This window comes from Trichosurus vulpecula, chromosome 1 (assembly GCF_011100635.1).
Source record: "Trichosurus vulpecula isolate mTriVul1 chromosome 1, mTriVul1.pri, whole genome shotgun sequence".
Taxonomy (NCBI): domain Eukaryota; kingdom Metazoa; phylum Chordata; class Mammalia; order Diprotodontia; family Phalangeridae; genus Trichosurus; species Trichosurus vulpecula.
In genome coordinates, this window is record NC_050573.1 from 67,880,116 (window position 1) to 67,903,444 (window position 23,329).

Below are 23,329 nucleotides of genomic sequence, written 5' to 3' on the forward strand. Positions count from 1 at the left end.
TCTATGTAGCTCCTGCTACTTTTTCCTGCCCCTCTGATTATTCCCCCCTCTCCCCAAATGGCTGAAATAACCACTTCTCTTCTACCTGCTCATCCCCCCCCCACCTTCTACCATCTTCATCTGTTCAAGTATCTTCCTTCTTTCCTTCCTTCCTTCCTCCCTTTCTTCTTTCCTTGCTCCCTCCCTTCCTCCCTCCCTCCCTTCCTTCCTTCCTTCCTTCCTTCCTTCCTTCCTTTCTTCTTTCCTTGCTCCCTCTCTCCCTCCCTCCTTTCTTCCTTCTTCCTTCCTTCCTGGCCCAAATTAGAGATGCCATCCTGAAGCCATCCCTGACACTTCCCTCCCACCTCCTTTGCACCCCCTCTGCTCCCCTGGTTGCCAAGTGCAAACGATCTCTGGGTCCTCAAATTTCCCATAGTGCTGGGCTTGGCTCTCTTGGGCTCTATCACACTCCCCTTTCCATTGGTTCTTGGTGTACTTGTAACACCCTCCCAGACTGTTTGATTTGATACCCCTTGATGGCAGGTCCCATGTGATGCTTCTGCTGGTCTTCCCAGCCCTGACCATCCTGCGCTGCACACAGCAGGTACTCAATTAATGTTTATTGAATAGAACTGGAAAGGACGGAGGGATCATCGAGTGGAGTCCTCTCATCTTACAGCTAGGGAAACTGAGGCCGAGGGAGTGAAAGGGACCCTACATGCAAAGGAGCTTCTACTCCCTTTTAAACACAGTTCTGAGCTGGAAGCGGCTGATGAATTACTTATGAGCCGTAACACTGATGCTGGCGATCAGGCCTCCATTTGAGAAAACCCACTAGACAGCAAGGCTACCTCGGCCTGCCCCTCCCCACACCCCAAGCCAGCCAAACAAACCAGCTCGCCTGAGGGCAGGTCATTCAACTTACAGAAAACTAGGTAGAGGAGTTCGGAATAGCTGAGTTCCTCCACTGATTACATGGAAAATAGGTATTCAGTTTCCAGCAAGCTGATGAGGAAAATTCCTGGCAGCTATAGTTTAGTGCATTGGAACGAACTCTAGAAGGGAGGGGCAGGGGCCCCTAGTAAGTCCTGGCTCTGCCCTTCACTCACCCTGTGACTGTTCCTCTCTAGGCCTAGTCTTTGTAAGAGAGAGCCAATGTTTATTTGACCAAATGACTGACTGCTCTCTAAGCCCTCCTTGCTCTGTCATACCATATTCTAAGGGCCCTCCCTGCTCTAACATCCTGTGTTCCAAGGGCCCTCCCAGCTCTGACGTTCTGTGTTCTAATGAGGTTCCCAGCTCTGACATCCTGGGTTCTAATGAGCCTCCCAGCTCTGACATCCTGTGTTCCAAGGGCCCTCCCAGCTCTGACATTCTGTGTTCCAAGGGCCCTCCCTGCTTTGACATGCTGTGTTCTAAGGCCACTGCCAGCTCTGACATTCTCTGTTCTAAGGGCCCTCCCAGCTCTAACATCCTGTGTTCTAAGGGCCCTCCCTGCTCTGACATTCTGTGTTCTAATGAACCTCCCAGCTCTGACTTTCCACGTCCTAGTGTCCCCTCTAACTCTGGAATTGGACAATTTAAGATCCCTTCTACCTCTGAGATTCCCTCCTTTTCCCTCCCCTTCTCTAGTCAGCAAGAGTCCCTTGTCTTACACCAAACACACTTGCGTAATATCCTGCTTTTCATCCCCCTCCTTACCTCTCCTGCTGCCTGCGCCCCACAGCTTTGGCCCCTAACTTTCTGCATTCTAAGGTTAGAGGTAGAATATTTCTCCCTCAGATGTTTGATGCTCTAGAGTTTCTCCCTGCACTGAAATTCTCTGTCCTACATGTAATTATCCACAAAAGGATCTGCATGAAGAAGGGACATAAGATGATTCCATCTCCATAATGCTAACATCTCACATTAATATAGCACTTTGAGGTTTGCAAAGCATTTTCTATCTATATCTACATATAGATCTCATCTTATTTTATCCTCATGATTCCGTTAGGTAGGTATTATTTTTTATTATTGTCATTTCACAAAAGAGGAAACAGACTGAGAAAGGCCAGGTGTTAAATCCAGCCTCAGACTCTTCCTAGCTGTGTGACCCTGGGCAAGTCACTTTACCCTGTTTGCCTCAGTTTCCTCATTTGTCAAACGAGCTGGAGAAGGAAATGGCAAACCACTCCAGTATCTCTGCCAAGAAAACCCCAAACAGGGTCACAAACAGTTGGACACGGCTGAAACGACTCCACAACAACAAGACAGCTTGTGACTATCTATGGTGCAGTTTGAACCCAGCTTTTCCTGATCCAAGCCCAGCACTCACTGCATCAGAGGCCTCTGCTGAGGCCCGTGCTAATACCCCCTTCTTTCGTCTTCTCTAGAAGGGGACAACGGGGTGAGGGCAGAGGGCAGACAGCTGAGGCCACTCACCAACAAAGGCATCCAGCAGACGGTGGCGACAACCATGATGCCCAGCAGCTGCGCCATCATCTCCACCTCACTGTCTCGCGGCCGTTGGCATGCTGCCTCTTGGTCATGGTAGACACGGCACAGGGTGACCACACTGATGGTGTTGAAGATGAAGGAGAGGCCCACAGAGAAGGCACCCAACAGCGCAAAGAGTAGGCCAAAGGTCACGTCACCCACTTGGGATCCCAGAGTCAAGAAGCACCAGGAGCCAGGGTACTGGATTGTGTATCGACCCAGGCCAATGACAGGTAGGAGACCCAGGCCAAAGGAGGCTGCCCACACTAGTCCCACAGTGGCCCAGGCCCGGCGCTGCGATGCGGTTGCTGGGCGTGAAAAAGGCTGGTTGATGCCCACGAAGCGCTCGGCCGCCATGGCAGTGCCCAGTAGGAGGGGGCTCAGGCCAAAGAAAACCATGGCTACACCCATGAACCTACACAGGTGGCAACCAGGGTCGGCACCAGCCCAGTCAAAGAGTGTGGCATGTTGAGAGACAACCACAGAACCAGTTACAAACAGCCCCAGGAAGTCAGTGAGCACCAAGCCACAGAGGAAGGTGAGGAAGGAGGAACGAGCACGGTAGCTGTTCACCCGTCGGGCACCAGCCAGCACCGCCAAGGCCAACAGGTTAGAGGCCAGGCCCACCAAGCAGAAGGTGGCAGCAAACCAGGGTGAAGCAATGAGCCGCCGTTCATCTTGGCTGATGTTCATTGGCCGGAAACAGGGCAGCGGGGCAGGGGCACTGGTGTTTTGAAAGGTTGGCATCAGGCATGGGGCCACCTCCCCTGGCAGGCACATGGCAAAAGCAGGACTCACAGCCCCATTTCCTAGCAAAACCTCTGGAAAAGATGTGTGGCTGTGGGGGGGGCTTCTGCTTGGCACACTGGTGTCCACTTCAAGGGGACCCCTGGAGGTGAAGACAGAAATATCAGTTATAACGGAATGGTAGAATCTTAAGAGTCAGCCATAAAGGAACTTATAACAGGGAGCGTCAAAGCTGGGAAGGGGCCTTAGACCAGAGGATGGCAGTCAGTCAGCAAGCATTTATTAAGCTCTAACTCTGTGCCATACACTGTGCTAGGAATACAAAGGAAGGCAGAGATACGATGCTTGCTCTCAGGGAGCTCACATTCTAATAGGGGAGATAGTTTGGAAGTAACTAATGTACATATAAGAAGTATACAATACAATGGAGAGTAATATCAGAGGGAAGGCACTGGGGGCAGGGTAAGGACAGGGGCGGGGATTGGGGAAAAGCTTCTTGTGGAAGGTGGGATTTGAGCTGAGTCTTTAAGCAAGTGGGGGGAAAGCTGGGAAGTAGAGGTGAGGAGGGAGAGCATGGGGGACAGCCAGTGAGTACAAAGGCGTGGAGGTGGGAGATGGAGAGTCCTATGCAGAGAACAGCTAGGGGACAAGAGAGGAGTAAAGTTTAAGAATGCTTTTAAAATGTCAAATGGGAGAACCTGGAACAGAAAAAGTCAGAGGTGGGAAAATATTGCCTTAGAGTCCAGCTTGATCATTTTGCAGAGGGAAAATAAGTCCAGGATAGGGGAGAGGATCTATTAAAAAATCACCCAGTAAGTCAGGGGCCAAGCTGCCTTGTCTGAACTCCTCAGGGGAGTGGTAGGGGTGGGGGGTGGGGTGGAGGGTGAGGAGTATTTATTTGGCCAAAGCAGTCTGAGGACCAGAATCCCAGGATTTTCTTCCAAGCCCCATACATGTCTGCTATAGTAGTAGTAGTAGTGGTGGTAGTAGTGGTAATAATAAAAACTCCTGATCCTGAGGGAGGGAATTCGTTGAGCACCTACTACATGCCAGGTACCGGACTAAGCACTTTACAAATATTACCTCATTTGATCCTAACAACAATCCTATGGGGGAGGTGCTATTATTATCCCCATTTTCCAGTTCAGGAAACTGAGGCAGAGGTTAGGTAACTTGCCCAAGGTTACACAGCTGGTGTCTGAGGCTGGATTTGAATTCAGGTCCTCCTGTCTCCAGGCCCAGCCTATCCACTGAACCACTTAGTGGCCTCTTGAAGTGGTCTGAGGTTTGCCGAGAGCTTTCCTAGCCCAATCCTGGGAAGTACATACTCTCCAGTGAGGCCATGGTCACAGGGTGAGCGAGTAGTGTCAGCCCCCTGGGTCCAAGCCCAGCTCTCTTTCCACGATGCTGCTCCCTCCACAGAGCTGGGTCCTCACCTCAGCCTCCTGGGGATGAAGCATCCCCTGCTTCTCATCAGTTCCCTGACCTTGGGTCTGTCCCCTTCTCTGTCTGTGGAGCTGTTCCTGGGTCCCCTGTGCTGGGTCCTGGGCTGTGGGGGTTGCAGAAGATGGCACAGCCCCTCCTGCCTGCCCTTGGGAAGCTCACAGTTTGACTGGGGAGATGAATGACTCCCACGCATGGCACAGGCATGCATCCTATGACCCCATGCTGTCATGTGTGGGCCGTGGGCTTCACAATCAGGGCTGTCAGAAATTCAAGGAAGGAGAAAACCACTTAGGACTGGGGTGGCTAAGGAAGGCTTCCTCGAGGAGAGGGGTTTGCGCTGGGCCTTGAAGGCTAAAAAAGCAGAGAGGAGGGGGATCACTGGGCGTAGGGGTAGGGATGGGACTGGATTGCAAAAGGACATTAACAAGGATCTGGACATTTAGCAGGGGCAGAGAGCTGGTCCAGGGAGCAGGGGGAGATAGAGTTGGAGGGGTTACCGGGGCCAAACCCTGGGTTGGGGTGGGGTGACTGAAAATCTGACGGGGTGGGGACAGGGAGCCATGGAAGATTCTTGAGGGAGAGCAGCATGATCAGCTCAGTCCCACGGGTGGCTAGGTGAGTTTGGCCCTCAGTGATGGACCTTATCATCTTCCCTTCCAACTCAGGCCCTTTCCCTATCATTGTAATTGGGTCCCTGGCTGGGTCAATCCTCCGCTGGCAGTTGTCTGCCTCTTATCTCCTCTAATAAATTATCCAGTGGGGAATCAACTCCTGGGACCAAGTTTCTCAATTTTCCCTGCTCCCTGGGCCCCTGGCCAAAGCCTCAGAGAGCTCCTCCTTTCTTTCCCAAGGTTCCCCCCACCCCACCAGCCCCACCTCTCCCTTGTTTGTAAGGCAACAGAGCCACCCTCTAGCTTGGCCACATTTCTCGTCAGACACTGATCAGCTCTCCAGGTGTGGCCCGAACACAGCAGGGCCTGCTTGTTTCTGCCACCGACCAGGATGGACACTGTTCTCCCCTTCTCCCTCCCGAGGTCCTAAGTCGGCGCATGTTTCTTGTACCCAGCATCTCCTTCCCATCTCCTCAGTACATACACTTTTTGCCTCCCTGGGGCTCCAAATGCCAGGTTTAGTAGGGGGTAGATAGCTTGAGCAGCTGCTGGGCCCCTGGAAAGGGGATCGATTCTCATCTCCTCAGAAGCCTCAGCCCAAAAAGGGGAGTAGGAACCCTTCCCCCAGCTGTGGCTTTTCCCATCATAAGGTGCCTCATAAACACCCTCCCTTTGATTCCATTGAGCCCCCATTTGAGTCTTAGACTCATTTCCTTCTACGTGGACTACCACAGAAGAAGGAGAGGGGGCCCTTCTTCTCTAGGCCTGCTTAGTTATTTTCCTCCTGTATAAAGGGCCAGAGTCATCTTTCCAAAGTCCAGCTCTGATAAGGACCCTCCCTAGCTTAGATGCTTTCAACAGGTCCCCCACTGTACATAGCAAAAAGTCCAGATCATCAGCCTGGCATTCTGTGCTTTGGGCCCACCTCCTCTTTGCAGGTCCCTCCCCTTAAGTCAGGCTGGGCTCCTGCTCCCTATCCTCTGCATGAAGAATTGCAGAATGTCAGTCAGCCAGCTGGCAAGTCATCTGTGGATACAAAGAAAGTCCCTGCCCTCAAGGCAGTCTGATGGGGGAGACAAAGCACAAACAACTATGAACATACAAGATGTCTGGGGGTAAATTGGGAGTAACTGAAAGGAAGACTCTTAGATTGAGGAAGACTGGGAGAGGTTTCTTGCAGAAGGTGGGATGTAGTAGCCGAGACCTGAAGGAAGCCAGGGAAGACGGGAGACAGAGAAGTGGGGAGAGACAGAGTTCCAGGTGGGGAGTGAGCCAGGACAGCCAGTGAAAGTGGACAGAATTGGGAGACAGAGTGTTTTATTGAGGAGCAGCAAGGAGGATAGTCAGTCACTGTATGGTGGAGTACATTTTAAGGATATGAAGAAGACTGGAAAGGTAGGAAGGGGCAGGGTTACGAAGGGCTTTGAAAGCCAAACAGACAATCTTCTATTTGATTCTGGGGGTGATAGAGCTTGAGGGGTCATTAGAAATCATCTAGTTAAAACCTGTCCTCTACAGATGAGGAAACCAAGGCTCACAAAGTAGAAGTGACTTGTCTAAGGTCATGCAGCTGTTATCTAATAGAGAACCAGACCCAGTGGCCTTTCTAATATGCCTCCAGCTTCTCTTGCCAGGTCCATCTCTCTCTCTGTGCCAATATCCCATCTATAGTGAAAGGTAGGGGAGTCAGAAAGCGAAGGGCCAGGGAGTATGGCTTTCATTCCTGGCAAAATCACAGACCATATTAAAGGGGCAGTTAGTGAACCTCTGGACAAAGGAAGAGCTGATTACAAAGAGCCAGCATGGCTTCACTAGAGCAGCTGACTATATTTCCTTTTTTTCAATGGGGTGGTTTGATTGGTGGGTCACAGTAATTCTGTCCATATAAGTTACCCTGGATTTCAGCAGAGCTCCTCATGTTGTTCTTGTGGATAGTTTAAGGTGATGTGGGTTAGATGGTCAGTTAGGAGACTTCCGAGGCTGAAGCCAAGGAGAAGTCATTGAGAGTTTGATGTCAACTTAGAGGGAGGTCTCCAGTGGAGTGGCTTAGGGATCTCTCTTCTTGACCCTGTAATTAACTTTTTTATCAGTGGTTTAGATAAAGACATGGCTGGTATAGTTATCAGATATCGTGGTCGAAACGGTCAAGATCCAAAACTACTTTAACGGGTTAGCATGTTAGGTTGAATTTAGTAAGATAAAGTTAGATAGAGATAAAGGGGAAATTTTATAGTTGGGGTGTTGTGTACTTGGTGTACATAGCAGTTCACTTGGAAAAGATCAAGGGGTTACAATGAATTGTAAGCTCAATATGAACCAACAGCATGTTATGGAAGCCAAAAAAGGCTAACACAGGTTAAGCTCCATTGACAGAGACCTCATGTCCAGGACAAGGGAGGTAATGGGCTGAACGGGCACCATTGTGATCAGGCTGTAGTTGGAGTATGTGTTCAGTCTTGGGAACCCCATTTTAGGAAGGATATGGATAAGCTAGGGGGGGTTTGGAAAAGGGCAGCAAGGGTATTGAGATGATGCCATCCGGGGATATGGTGAAGGAATTGGCGATGTTCGGCCTGGAGAAAAAGAAGCATTGAATGGGTGGTTGGAGATTGGGGAAGGCAGTATCATTGTTCTTCTTTCAAATATTTGATGGTTGTCAGGTAAAAGAGAGATTAGCCTTGTTTTGTTTGGCATCAGAGGGCAGAAGTAGGAACAATGAGTGGAAGTTGCTGAGAAGCAGATAAAGGTTTGACATCAGGAAAAACTTTTTTTAAATCAAGGCCATCTCAGAATAGATTTGGCCACCCTGGAAAGTAGTGAGCTCCCCATCACTGGAGGTTTTCAAGGGAAGACTGAGTGGCCACTTGTCAGGCATGTTATAGAGGGAAATTCTTATTCAGGTACATGTTGGACTTAATAACATCTGAGGTCCCTTACAACTCAGATTTCATGGTTCTGTGAGTCTCCCTTCCCCTCCCCCATCTTTCAACTGCTTTGTCCAGGAAGCTCTTCCTGAACCTCTCCCACTATCAGCCCTGCCACAGCTCAGGACCTTCCTCGTGACCTGTCTGAGACCAGATGTTAGGACCAAGTTTAGGGATCAAAGGCTGGAGGCTAAGGATGTTGGGCTCAGGGTCAATGTCAGAGTTAGGACAGGTCTATCTGGCCAGGTCTAGGCAGAGGTGATACTGGGTTCCAGGGCCATGGCTGTTCTCACCACTTCCCAGGCCAATGCCTATGGGCTGGGTCAGGAAAAGGCTTCTACCAAGAATCTTTGATACCCATAAAGTGAAAAGAGAGAGAGGAAGGAACAGCAGCATGTGTCCCTGAAGGGATGATGCCAACCTCTTCCCAACAATGGTTGAATCCCATCAACTGCTGTTATCACATGCGCGCGCGCGCACACACACACACACACTCCTCCCCCAGGACCACACAATACCCCTTCCCCCCAGTCCTAACCCCTCCCACCCCTAGAGAAGACAGAGCAAAGGTTAGAGGAACACTGAGGAATGGATAGACGAGGAGAGAGAGAGGGACAAATAGATGGATCCCAAGTGTCCCAAGTGGATAGACTAGCACCTAAGGCTCAGGTCTCTGTCCCTGTTTCAAATAAAAATGCTTCCCTTTTCATAACTTCTTACAAAGCACTTTCCTCGCAATGACCTTATGAGGTCAGCATTGCAAAGATCAATAATCCCTATTTTTTTTTAAAAGATGGGTCTCCTCATGTCGCCCAGGTTGGAGGTTCAGGGGCTACTCACTGGCCTCATTCCACTTCTGATCATCATGGAAGCTTTAACTTGCTCAGTTTCCAACATGAGTCATTTTGTCCCTCTTTAGGCAACCTGGAAGCCTTCCTTCTCCCAGAGAGGTCACTGTATTAATACAGAACTTAGTGTGGACATCCTTGGTGTAGTCCACCTCAGCTCAAAACTCCTGAGCTCTAGAGATTCACTAGCCTCAGTTTCCTCAGTGGCTCAGATTGTGTACCGCAGGCCCCCCACCCTCATTTGACACATGAAGAAGATAGGTCTAAGAGAAGGAAAGTGTCTTATCTGAGGTCACACAGCTAAGGCTTTTCAGAACTAGAGACTGACCCCACATTTCCTGTTTCCAAATTTAGTGTTCTTTTCATTAGACCATAGCAAACTAACTTTATCTTGGTCTCTCTTCCTCAGGTTCTTGAAACCTGACCCACCTTGGGCAAGAGGGATTGTGTGTGTGTGTGTGTGTGTGTGTGTGTGTGTGTGTGTGCATGTGTGTGCGTGTGTGCGCATGCGCATGTGTATGTGTGTTTGTGCGTGCATGTGTGTGTGTGTATGTGTGTTTGTTCGTGTGTGTGTGTGTGTGTGTGTGTATGTGTGTTTGTGCGTGTGTGTATGGGGAGTTTGTGGCTATTGCTGTTAGTGGTTGCCATGGCTGTCATAGGCCTGGCTCTAGAAACCATATGTGTAGATAAGCACCCCCCACTATACACCCTTCCCCAGGCGTGTAGGTTATGAGGCTAATACCCTCCTGACACAGGATGAGAGAGTCCCTTCTGCACATATCTGGTCTTTTCCCAAACCTCAAAGCCACCCCATTCTGAGCCTCTAATCCTGTTCCCAAAACTCTGTGACCTCTCCATTTGTGTTTAGTTTTGGGTTTAAGGCTATGGATAAGCTGGAGAATGTTCAGAGGAAAGAATCCATGGGTGAAGAGCCTCGAGTTCATGTCATATCAAGACTGTTTGCAGAAACTGGGGATGCTGCTGTGCAGAGATGGAAGAAGTCATGAAATCATGGGGACCGGGGCACCACAAACTGCTCTTATTTGATCTTAACCAGGCCCTGCTCCAGCAAGGCACTAACCTTTTATTCCCCCCAATCAATTCTCTATCCCACTCACCACTGAAGCCATTTCAGACCTTCTCTTCTATTTTTAAGCCTCCCATAGTACCTCCCCCTATCCTTCCTCTGAGGACCTCTCCTCATACTTGAAAGAAAAAAATGAGACCATTCACCAGGGAGCTCCCCCTTGTTCCACTCTCTTCATTTCACATTTTCCCAATACCTCCCCCCACTATCTCTTCTTTTACTCCCATCTCTTTTGAAGAATGGCCCTTCTTCTTGGAGGCAGCAAAGTGGCTCAGTGGATAGAGTGCTGGGCCTGGAGTCAGGAAGACCTGAATTTGAATCTGGCCTCAGACACTCACTAGGTTTATGATCCTGGGAAAATCACTTAACCTTAGTCCAGAGGAAGAAGGAAATGTCAAACTATTCCAATATCTTTGCCCTCACACGGGGTCACAGAGTCTGACATGACCGAATAACAACAAACCTTCTCCTTGCCAAGGTCAATATCACTACACAGACCCTTGATCCTGTCCTGTCTCATCTTCTCTACCAGATTGCTTCTGCTTTCATTCTCTTCTCTCTGATCTCCAATCCCTTCCTGTCTACTGGTGCCTTCCCGGCTGCCTACAAACATGTTGGTCTCTCCCATTCTTAAAACCAAAACCAAAGTCCCTTACTAGATTCTGCCTTCCTTGCTACTTATCCCACCTTCTTCTAGATGAGGTCTTTCTCAGTCTCTTTCCCTCCCCCAGTAGCTAGTGATTTCCCTATTGAGATTATTTTCCATTTTCTCAGTATTTCCTATCTAGTTATTTGTGTATCACATACCACAATAGAATGTGAGCTCCTTGAAGGCAGGAATTCTTTTTTGCCTTTCTTTATATCCCTGGCTTTTAGTACAGTGCGGGGCACGGAGTAAACTCTAAATAAATGCTTGTTGTCTGATTGGTTATCATCTTATCTCTCTCCTCCTCTTCGCAGTGAAAATTCTTGAAAAACCTATCTACAGGTGGAGCTTCCACTTCCTCTTCTCTCATTTTCTGCAAAATTGAGCTGTATCTCATTGTCCAACTGAAACTTCTCTTTCCATATTACCAATGGTTTCTTAAAGCTGAATGGCCTTTTCTCAGTCCTCGGACTTCTCTGTACCATGTGATACCGGTGACCACCTTCTCTTCCTGTATACCCTTTCCTCTCTGGGTTTTTGTGACCCTGATCTCTCTTGGTTTTCTCCTACATGTCTGACCATACCTTCTCAGTTTCCTTGGCTGGACCCTTATCTATGTAATGCCCACTAACTGTGGTTCTGTCTCTTCCTTTCTCTCTCTACACCAAGGTTTCTTAACTTGGGATCCCTGAACATTTTAAAAACAGTGTTTTGATAACGGTGTTCCAAAATGGTTGCTTTCCTTTGAATCTTATGTATTTTATTTTATGCATTTGAAAACATTATTCCAAAAAGGGTGAGACTACCCATGGGGTTCAGGACACATAAAAGGATGAGAACGCTGGCTGGCTGTTTTCCCATCTTGTGGCCTCGTAAACTCCCGGGTTCTGTTTTCATTTCTATGCAGCCGACTTCCAGATCTAAATATCCAGTCTTCCTCCATTTTCTGAGCTCTAGTCCCACATCACCAACTGCCTAGCGGATATTTGGAATGGGAGGTCAGACTCAACATGTCCAAAAATAGATCTCATCATTGTGTCCTCTTCCCCCCAACCCACCGCTCTTCCTCACTTGCTGTTACGTGGCTATCCTGAGGTCTCTTCCAGCCTGAGCTCTACGATCTTAGAATCCCAAGTCACCCATGTTCCCAACCTTGGTGTCTTGCTCGTTACCTCACTTTCACTTACCCTAAGTATCAAATCAGTTGCCACATCTTGTCATTTCTATCTCAACAATACCTCTCATATATTCCCCTTTCTTTTCACCCATACAACCACCACCATAGTTTGGGTGTGCCGGTAAATGTTTAACAATGGGCTTTCCACTTAACATGCTTTTAAATTTAATCTCTAACTGGCTCCCCGTCACTGGTTTGGGCCCTCATCATATCTTGCCTGGACCGTTGGGATATCCATTCTTGTGACAAGCCTCTCACAGCTCCAATTCATCCTCTATACTGGCAGCGAAATGAATTCTCTAAAGTGAAGATCTGATCACATTTGCTCCCTCCAATTAGATTGAAATAGTTATAAGAATATTTTTTTGTCTGATTGGTTATCATCTTATCTCTCCCTTCCCCTTCACAGTGAAAATTCTTGAAAAAGCCATCTACACGTGGTGCTTCCACTTCCTCTTCTCTCATTTTCTGCAAAATTGAGCCGAATCTCACTGTTCAACTGAAACTTCTCTTTCCATGTTACCAATGGTTTCTTAAAGCTGAATGGCCTCAGGTTAAAAATCTGGGTATAAAGATGAATAATAATATCTAGTGATTATATGGTACTTTAAAGCTTGCAACGCTCTTTACAAATATTATTTTATCCTCCCAACAACTTTGGGAAGTAGCTACTATTATTAGCCCCGTTTTACAGCTGGGGAAATAGAGGCAGACAGAGATAAAATGACATCCAGGGTCTCACGGCTGATCAGTGTCCGAGGTGGGATTTGAACTCAGGTCTTCCAGACTCCAGGCCTAGCATTCTATCCATTATACCACCTAGCTCCCAGTGAAACAGGCAAAGGGCCCCAGGACAAAGGCTTGTGGGTCACCCGCAGTGAGTGGGCATGAAGTAGATAAAGATCCAGCAAAGGAAACTGCAAAGGAGCAGTCAGAAATGTCATGAAAATCTAGAAAGAAAAGAGTATCTAGGGACAGCTAGGGGGCACAGTGAGCAGAGCACCGGCCTTGGAGTCAGGAGGACCTGAGTGCAAATCCAGCCTCAGACACTTGACACACTTAGTAGATGTGTGATCTTGGGGAAGTCACTTAACCTCAATTGCCCTGTCTTCCCTCCTTCAAAAAGAAAAAAGAAAAAAAAGAAAAGAAAAGGGTTTCTAGGAGGAGGAAGTGGTCAATAAATCCCAGTGGCTCTCTACTACCTCCGGGGTCCAATGTAAAACCTTCTCTGGCTTTTAGAGCTCTTTGAAATGTGGCCCCTTCCTAGCCTGCCAGTTTTAACGTTGGTCCCCTCCAATCCCGCCATGTTGCCCTTGTGCTGGCTGACTCCAGTGCCTGGAAGGCTCTTCCTTCTCAGTCCTAACTCTTAGACTTCCCGGCTTCCTGAAGACTTAAGTGTCTGCCTTCTGCAGGGTCCCCAAGGTTGTCTTGTGTCCACTTTGTATGTATCATGTACACACTCCTTATTTCTGTGCTGTTGCTCCCCAGACCCCAGATCCCTTTGACCCACCGGGACCGCTTCTTAAAGGCAGGAGCTGCTTTCACTTTTCCTGACTATAGAATGCTGGAGGCGACCTGATAGGGATCTCGAAATACCTAAAAGGGTTGTATCGTGGGGAGGGATTAGTCTTGTTCTGCTTGGTCCCCGAGGGCAGGACCAGGAGCACTGGGTAGAAATTGCAAAAGATTTATGTTGGATGGAAGAACTTTCTAATTAGCCCTAATTAGTCCTAATTAGAGCTTTACAGAAGTGGAATGGGCTGCCTCCAGCGATAGTGGATTTTCCCTCCTTGGAGGTCTTCAACTAAAGCTCAGTATCTTTTTGTCAGATGTATGGTAGAGGGGATTCTTTGGGAACAACAAACACTTACAGAGAGCCAACTATGTAAAAGCCGCTGCACCAAGCACTTTACAAATATTATTTCATTGGATCCTCACAACAACTCTGGGAGATGCTATTATTATTATCCCCATTTTACAGATGGGGAAACTGAGGCAAACAGACGTTAGATGACTCACTTAGGGTCACACAACTATCAAGTGTCTGAGTCTGAATTTGAACTTGGGTCTTCCTGATTCTAGGCCTCGTGCTCTCTCCATTTCTCCCCCTAGTATGGGTTGGGCTAAATAGCAGCTGGAATTTTCCAATGAGAAGGTCCGGTAATCCTGTTGGCTCTCTGTTTCCCCTAGACTGTGACTGCCCCCAAGGGGCAGGCTCAAGTTTGGCCCTTTTGAGTCTCCCACACATGATGATGTCCCTGAAGGTAAGGCCCACATGTGGCCCTTTTCTACCTCCCCAGAGACTTTGACCTCTGAAAGGGCATGTCCCAGGACTGAGCCTTCTCTTTCCCCTTCTCACCTTCCCAATATAGCTGAATGAATGGTAGACAGCTTCTTGGGAAAGATAGTAAGACATCTTTATTTGTTAAAGCCAGTGTCAGGGCTCTACCGGGAAGCTTGTAGCGCTGATGTGAGGTGCTCTCTCTCTCTCTCTCTCTCTCTCTCTCTTTTTGTCTCTCTCTCTCTCTCTCTTTCTCTGTCTCTCTGTCTCTCTGTCTCTCCCTCTCTCTCTCTCTCTCTCTCTCTCTCTCTCTCTCTCTCTCTCTCTCTCTCTTTCTCACACACACACACACACACACACACACACTCTTTAGCTCTATGGGGGCAGGTTCAGGAACTTTTCTCTGTGTTAAGATTTATGGGAAGCAGATGACCTTAATTCAATGATCCAGGGGCTAACAAAAATCCCCTCAATAATCAGGAATTTGGTTTTCGTTTTTTCCTGTAGGGCCCTCAAAGTGTTTGATCTTGTAAGTTGTGTGTGTGGGGGGGGGTATGAATAGAGGGATAGACCATATAAACATACACATATGCACAAAAGATGGGCATGCTAACATACAGACACTCTTGTTGTTAAATATAGAGAGACACAAGACAGACAAACACGATATAAACACACACACACACACACATATTTAGGGATATACTAACACAAACTCTGGTCAGAGACCAGCTGGCCTGTGACCTGGTTGGGCTGGGCTGAGAACTTGAACTGAGTGTGCGTGGGCATCCCTAGCTGGTGGTTTTAAATTCTCTGCAGGTGGTTTCAAGTTCCTGCCTCCCTGCTCCTGATCATCTAGGGTGAGGAACAGTATTGGGGTTCTGACAAGCAGGAGCCTATTTGCTCTGGCCTCTCTTTTCCTGCCTCTCAAGGTTTGCTGAGCCAGTGCCCAAGGTGGGAGTTGGGTGGAATGGCTTGGGTCGCTTTCTTCCCTTTGAGTCCCCCTCCCAGAGACCTGAAAAAGGCTTAGAGAACAAATAGGTCTAGTGCTATCTCTGTCCATGGTCCCTGCTTCGTCCTCACCCTCTCTGTTCCTCCATTTTAGTATTAACTGATTATTGATAAAAATAATATATCCCCACACATAGGTATTTATAGCAGCACTTTTTGTGACAGTAAAGAACTGGAAACTGCAAGGTAGACAAATGCCCACTGATTGAGGAATAAACAATTGGTGGTACATGAATGCAATGTAATATTTGTTGTTGCTTAGTGTTTCAGTTGTGTCTGACTCTTCTTGACCCCATTTGGGATTTTCTTGGCAAAGATACTTGAGTGGTTTGACATTTTCTTCTCCGGGTCATTTTGCAGATGAGGAAACTGAGACAAACAGGGTTAAGTGACTTGCCCAGGGTCACCCAGCTAGTGAGTGTCTGAGGCCGGAGTTGAACTCAAGAGGACGAGTCTTCCTCATTCCACGCCAAGAAAGCAAAATACACAGTGAAGACGGCAATGTAAGTGGAAACAACGACCGCTACAAAACAATCCAAAGTGAATGTTGTAGCACTGCAAAGGACAATCCAAGGCCCCTCAGAAGATACTTCCCCCAACTCCTTTGCAGAGCTGAGGTCCGTCGGTCCGCTGTATATACTTCCAGGTTTTTTGGTATACTGATCAGTTTTTCTTTAAAAAGTGTTTTTCTTTAGAAAAAATACCACGTAGGATGTCTCTTTGGGAGGCAGGGAGGAGTAGAGACACAGGTTGAAATTTAGATGATGTAAAAACAAAAGATATATAAAAAATGAAAAAACAAACAGAAACAAAAGATATTAATAAAATATATACTTTTGAAAAATCCTAAGACCTTTGGGTCTTTCCAATTCTTTGGTACCATTATCAAATGATTCTTGCTTGTTTGTTCCAGGCTGAGGGGGAAAGGAATGCTGTCATCTTTGTCCCCAGATATATCCCTACCCTTAATTTTTCTGAACCTGGGGTCGCAGGGGATGAGGAACAAACATTTATTAAGCACCTGCTATGTGCCAGGTACCGTGCTAAACACTTTACAAGTATTATCTTATTTGATCCTCACAGCAACCCTAGGAGGTAGGTGCTATTATCATCTCTATTTTGCGGTTGAGGAAACTAAGGCAAATAGAAGCTCAAATAGAATTTCTGAGGGTCACATAGTAGGGAGTATATGAGGCTAGATTTGAACTCAGGTCTTCTGACTCTAGACACAATATTCTATCCACTGTGCCACCTAACTACCTAGGCATGAGTTGGGGCAGAGCTGATTCAGTTCTGGGTCCTAGGGTCCCTGCCCGTTCAACTTTCTTGTCTCTCTCTCTCTCTCTCTCTCTCTCTCTCTCTCTCTCCCTCCCTCCTTCTCTTTCTGTCTCTGTCTCTGTCTGTCTCTTTTTCTCTTGCATATATGTATACACACACACACACACATGTATGTATGTATTGCCCACCCCAGCTCAGTCTCTTCCTAACCAAACTTCTCCATTCAGAGTATCAGAAATAGCCAAGGAAGCCAGGAAACCTGAGTCTGGTCTGGGTCTTACCACCTTGGGCAAGTCACTAGACTTGTTTCCTGATCTCTACAATAAAGGGGTTGTTTTTGTTCACTAAGAATCCTCCAAGGCATGAGTCTATGATTCTGAGGCGGAAAGTAGGAAACGTAGATACTGCAGGGGGGCTGGAAGTCTTCCCCCTCCCAGGGGGAACAGACAACCAGGACTTCTTCCAAGGAACAATACATATCATCTGCCCACTTGGGAACTTGAAACTCTCAGGACTTTCAAAGTTCTCAGACTTCCAGCACAGGTGGTGCCAGAAGGAGTCTGGGTCCAGGGCCAGGAGATCTGGACTAGGAGACTAGGATGCCAGCGTGAGGTCGTGGGAATAGAAAGGAGAGGGGGATGGATGAATGAGAGAGAGACGGTCTGGTTTCAGATCTGTAGCTAACAATTTTGGGACAGAGACACAGGGACACCCCAGGGTCAAGGTGAGGATCACTAGGGGAGGAAGGGAAGCACAGAGAACTCAGCTAGGGTGCAACTACTCAAGTTGATGAGGAGAAAGTCTGCCATCTGGTAGCCTCTAATTAGTCTTGCTAATTTAGGCTCAGCTGTTTCTAGTTGAAGATATCAATCTGTCAACAAGTAATGAGTAAACATTCCCCCAGTGCACACCAGTCTTCCTGATTTACGTATTGCCAATGCATGCCAGTCATCTTGACTTATGTCTTGCTACTGGACTCTGATGACTGGAAGAGGCTGATGACTGTGTAAATTCACATGGAAATCAAGATATTACCCTCGTAATGTCATTGGTTGTCTTCAAGAACAAAGGACAAACAAACCACAAATATCTATTCTGTGTTAGATTAAAAATAAATTGATAAAGGTCCCGTTGCTTAAGGAATTTAACTCAATATCAGTGCCCCCTAAATTTTGGCTTTCTTGAGACAAAACCCTGGTCACTCTAGTCTAATAACAGTTTTGGTGAAGGAACAGGATTTAGGTACTAGTTGGGTTTGGGGGTCAAGAGAGGGGAAGGTCCAAATGTGATCTTGCTCTAGGGGTCTGAGCCAAAACGCTAATGGAAGAGACAAAAGGGGAGACAAAAAGGAGACAGGAAAAGTCCAAGAGAGGCAGGGAGAAACAGGAGACTAGAATTGGAGAAGAGCAAAGGCAGTGGCAGTACACGGAAGAGGCAGAAGGGAGGTCAGAAAAGACAGAGACGTAGGTGAGGACAGGAAGAAGGGAGAAACAGAGGAAGAGAAGAAAGAGGGAGAAGGCAGGGAAAGGAAAGGCAGAAAAAGTGAACAAGAAGACAAAATGGCCTGAGATGAAGAGGAAGGGGAGAGACAGACACCCAAGTAAACAAGAAATTCCAGCCTCCAGAGAATGTTAGAGGAAGGAGGAGAGGAGACAGTGAGGCCCTGGTGAGGGAGGGGGGAATGGTATTCTGTTTGATGATGTCTGGGTTTAGGAAATATATCTCCTTGCTTCTAAGGAATCCAGAACAGCTTCTGGCTAATAAATCTGGGGCCCAGGCCCCCTGGTCCTCTTGTCTGCTGTTGCAAAAGAGCCCTAATCTGAAAGGCTTGTCCCAGCTCTGTCTCTCTTGGGCTGGGTGACCTAAGACCTGCCTTTATTTTTCTTCCTTGGGACTGGACTCTAAGTTAGAATCTTACCTTAGAATACCCAGAATTCTGGTAGCATAGATTCTTGGAATCACGGACTCCTAACTAGAACCTTTGCGTCACAGAAGACAGGAAGAAGCAAGGTGCACTTCTACAGGGGTAAGAGAGAAGTGAGGAAAGAGAAGGAGGAGTCTGACAAAGCCTGGCTGTAACATTCCTTTAGCAAGCCTCCTGATAACAGTTGAAGGCAATTACTGTTTGGGTTAAGACTCTAGCAGGAATTTGCTAATTAGAATTCAGCAAAAGCAGATCTGGGTAAGAAGAGAACCTGCAATTAAAAAAAAAAGGTCCTTCTTAACCTCCCATTGTCTCTGATTGAGGCCAGTTGATTGTCCTGTCCATAGAATTAGGAGCAAGAACTGGAGAGGACTGGGATCTTGCTACTCTGATACTTACTAGTTGTGTAACCCATGGAAAATCACTTTTAATCTCTCTGTGCCTCAGTATCCTCACGTATAAAATGAAAATAATGATAGGGAGGATCAGATGAGATAACTGGCAAAGTACATTGCAAACCTTAAGGCACAATATAAATGCTCGCTATTATTATGAAGGAATAGTTCTTGATGGTTGGTGATGCTATGAGGTAAGGCAGCTATCTATGGATCAGACACGAATAATTGGGAAATAAGATGTCTTCCTTAAGATACTATAGATAGGATAGAAAATTTGTGAGACCCATCTAAAGTCTAAAACCTTTACCCATTTACAGTAATTCACCTGGGACATATACTATCACCAAAGGGAACCTCAAAATTTGAGCAAGAAACTAAAGACCTCAGGGTCACAGGTGGTATTTTTGTTGATACCGAAGGTAGAGGCTACTAAAGCAAAAAGATATGGGAAGTGAGTAGCTGGTGAAGGAGATGGTGTCTGAGAATAAGATTTGGATTTAAGATATAGGAATGAGAGGCCAAGGATGGAGTGTATCTAATGAGGCCTTCATTGTTGCTGATTTGATTCCTGAAAACGGAGGAAGAGAAAGGGATGGAACTATATATATACATATATATGTATGTATATATACATATACACATATACATACATACATACACATACACATACACATCTACACATACATACATATATATATATATATGTATCTGTGGAACAAGATACCATGGAAAGCATCAGGTATGACAAAGGAATAAGGAGAACAGAACGGAGACCTAATTTACAGATGACAACATCCATCATGACCCCAGATGTGTATATACAAAAGGAAAGAGTGTGGGTAATAAGGCGAGCTAGAGATTTTAACTCAAGGAGGTAAAGGCAAACATGTTTTAGTGACATTCGGTAATATGTGACTCCATGCTCTGAATGTGGTAATGTATGAATATATTTGATTAAAAAGGAATAAATTAGATATCTGGGTTTCAGCGAGGCATTTGACAAACTCATAATATCCTCAGGGACAAGTTGGAAAAATGTGAATTGGATAATAGTGTAGTTTGGAGAGATTCATTATTCATTGAAGAACTGAACCCAAAGAGTAGGGATGAGTTGGTTGATGTCATCCTGCATAGAGGTTTCTAGTTGAGTGTTCCAGGAATCTGTCCGTGGTCCTCTGTTCACCACTTTTACAATAACTTAGATGAATGCACAGATGACATACTTATGAAATTTGTGGATAGCACAAAAGAAGCATTTTGGATATCTGGAAACCTTATGGGATCTGAACATGGGCACAGAAAAGCCCTTGTTTATGGGAAAACTTTTAAGGCTTTATTTTGTTCAGTGGAGTCAAAAGTCTCCCCCCTCCCCTTTTTTTTTACATCTCTCAGTCAATCATGTCACCGTAAATAGGTCTGCTGTAGAACACTGTATCTAACAGCCAATCTGGCTCCTTTCTTTTCATCAAGAATACCTTCTGTGTACTGAGACCACTCATAAAAATTTTATAGGTGAGAAAATAGGTTGGTATCATCAAAGAAAAATATTAATTCTGTACTCTATTCTACATTTTAGGCACATTTATCAGAAACAATTTCTTATTAATTTAATGTTATTTTTTTATCTGAGGATTCCTTATTTGGAGATAGAAATGTCCAAACTGGCATAGTCCCTACCATGCTCTTGGACATTTCTCTTCCCCAAGAAATTTGAGGTGACACATGGAAATATTGAACAAGGAAAAGGTAACAATATGTTAAAATCTGGGGTTAACATTCCAAAACAATAGTGAATTAGAAAACTCATTTAATCTTTAGTACTATTCAATTCCCTCCTCGACCATTCCTCTTAAGGATGAAAAGATTTACTCTTTAATATATTGATCATTTCTGTATGGATAAGGTGTTGCCCTCAAAAGGGTTATAGCCCAATTATTTCAGATGGGAAGGCAATGATCTTTAGACAGACTTAAGTATTCCTCCTTCTACCTTAGTCTTGATTCTTAACCTCTTACACATTTTTTAGAAGGAAGAGTCTATAAAGGACTTTGAACTACAGCAATATTTATTCCTTAATGCTTTCCAGTTGAACTAAAAATAAAGTTTTTAATATGTTTCTGTAGAAGTTACTAATGCCTTATTCCTGTCACTTTGGGCAGTAATACTATTGATGACTTTTAAAGATTTTTAGCATCTTGAACATCAATCCCAGTGACTTCTGGCAGTGTGTCAAGTTCTAGAGGAGCCCCAAACCTACATGAACAACCCAATGAAGCTCAAAAAAATGCACCACAAGGGACAGTAATAAAGAAAATGAAAGAGAAGCGTCTATAAGCTCCTCCATCCAGTCAAGGGTTGAACAAGAAAAATTTTTTAAATAGACAAAAATATAAGGTATAAGGGGGCAGGGGAGGGGAAGGGAGAAGAAGGTTAGGGGAAAATTATATCACTTAATTGGAATTCACAATTAAAAGTCTGTACAAACAAGGAAGAAGGGATGGGGGAGTGGGTGACACTTGAATCTCACTTTCATTTGAACTAGTCAGATGAAACCCACAGTTCAGTACAGGAATACATTTCACTGAATAGGGAAATGGAAGGGAAAGCTGATAAGGGAGAAGAAGGAATAAAAGGGAAGGAAGGATGAGTTCTGAGTAAAATAAATTCGAACTAAGGGTGTACCAAAATGTTTGGACTACTTTTTTTTTGAGGGGGGGGGTCAGGGCAATTGGGGTTAAGTGACTTGCCCAAGGTCATAGAGCTAGCAAGTGTGTCAAGTGTCTGAAGCCGGATTTGAATGCATCTCCTCCTGACTCCAGGGCTGGTGCTCTACTCACTGCACCACCTAGCTGCCCCGCAATGTTTTTTTGTGTGGTGCCATAGAATTGGAAACTGGGGGATTGCCTATCAGTTAGGGAATACCTATAAAAATTATAGTACGTAAATGTAATGGAATATTATTGTGCTGTAAGAAATAATGAAGAAGATGGCTTTAGAGAACCCTGGGAAGATTTGCAAGAACTGATGTAGTATGAAGTAAACAGAACCAGGAGAACTATTTATACAATTATGATAATATCATAAAAACAACTTTGAAAGTCTTAGGAACTCTGATTAGCATAGTGACCAACTAGAATTCCAGAGGATTCATGATAAAAATGCTGCCTACCTCCTGATACAGAAGTGAAGGATGCTAGTATATAACTACTTTTTTTTGGACATGGTCAATTGCTTAATTACACATGTTTGTAACAGGTTTTGTGTTTCTTTCTTTCTCACTTGAATGAGAGGTAGGATGGGAGAAAGAAAAGGAAGATTTTTGCTGATGGAAAAATAAATTTAAATTAAAAATAAAACTATAGGCCAATATGCTAGTGACTATTGACATAAAAAATTAAATAAAATTTAGTGAAAATGAGACAACAACATGTTTAAAAGATTACACAGTAGAACTAAGGTAGATTTGTGACAGAAATATAGAGTTGATTTAATATTAGGTAAAGTATACATAAAATAGACAATATTAATAAGAATGCCAGTAAAATCGTGATTACTTTGCTAGGTACTGAAAAAATCTTTTGACAAAATTCAAAACCTATTTCTATTAAAAAGAACTCACTAAATCATAGGAATAAATGCACATTTTCTTATAATATGTTTCTAAAACCAAGAGCCAACATTATACATAATAGAGAAAGGCTAGAAGTCTTTCTAATACAATTAAGGGTAAAACAAAGATGCCCATTATTATCATTATTATGTCACAGAGTTTTAGATATGCTTGCTATAGCATTAAGACAAGAAAAGAAATAAATTGAGGGAATAAACATACAGAAAGAAGAAACAAAATGAACACTTTTTTTGCAGATTATATGATGGTTTACCTAGTAAACCTCAGAGAGTCAACTAAAATCAGTTGAAACAATAACATTAGTGAAGTTGCAAATTATAAAATAAACCTACATAACTCATCAATATTTTACCAATGTATTACCAACAAAACCCTGCAGGAAAAGATAGAGAAATTCCATTAAAAAAACACTACAGAATGTATAAAATATCTGGAAGTCTGCTTATCAAGACATGAAAAGGAACTATGTACACTTTAAAAAAATGCTTTTTGTGGAAATAAATATAGGCCAAACTAGAGATGAGTAATTATTCATATACATACACACACAAACACACACGCGCACACACACACACACACACACACACACACATATATATCCTGTTAATGGAATAAACATCACAATACTACCTCAGCTAATTTGCTTATTGAGTGCTATACCAATCAAATTACTAAAGAATTACGTTAGAGTGCTAGAAAAAAATAATAGTGAACAAAAGACAAAAAAATCTCAAGGCAAATAACAAAAAGTTGGAGGGAAGGGGACCAGATTTCAAACAATACTACCCAAGCAGTAATCATCAAAATTATTTTATACTGACTGTAACAAAATGAGGTCGATCAGTGAAACAGGTTATGTATAT

General features: G+C 45.1%; 1 protein-coding gene across 2 annotated transcripts in view; it reads right to left on the reverse strand.

Moving 5' to 3' along the window:
- Positions 1-23,329, reverse strand: part of TBXA2R (thromboxane A2 receptor) — a 34,840-nt gene that overhangs the window by 4,315 nt on the left and 7,196 nt on the right. The window contains exon 1 of one of the 2 annotated variants that reach the window (XM_036740790.1): positions 2,404-3,237. In XM_036740790.1, the coding sequence (XP_036596685.1) occupies positions 2,404-3,237 (834 nt within the window). Of the gene's footprint in view, positions 1-2,403; positions 3,347-23,329 lie in introns of those variants that run through there. The other variant, XM_036740789.1, reaches the window with a different exon arrangement.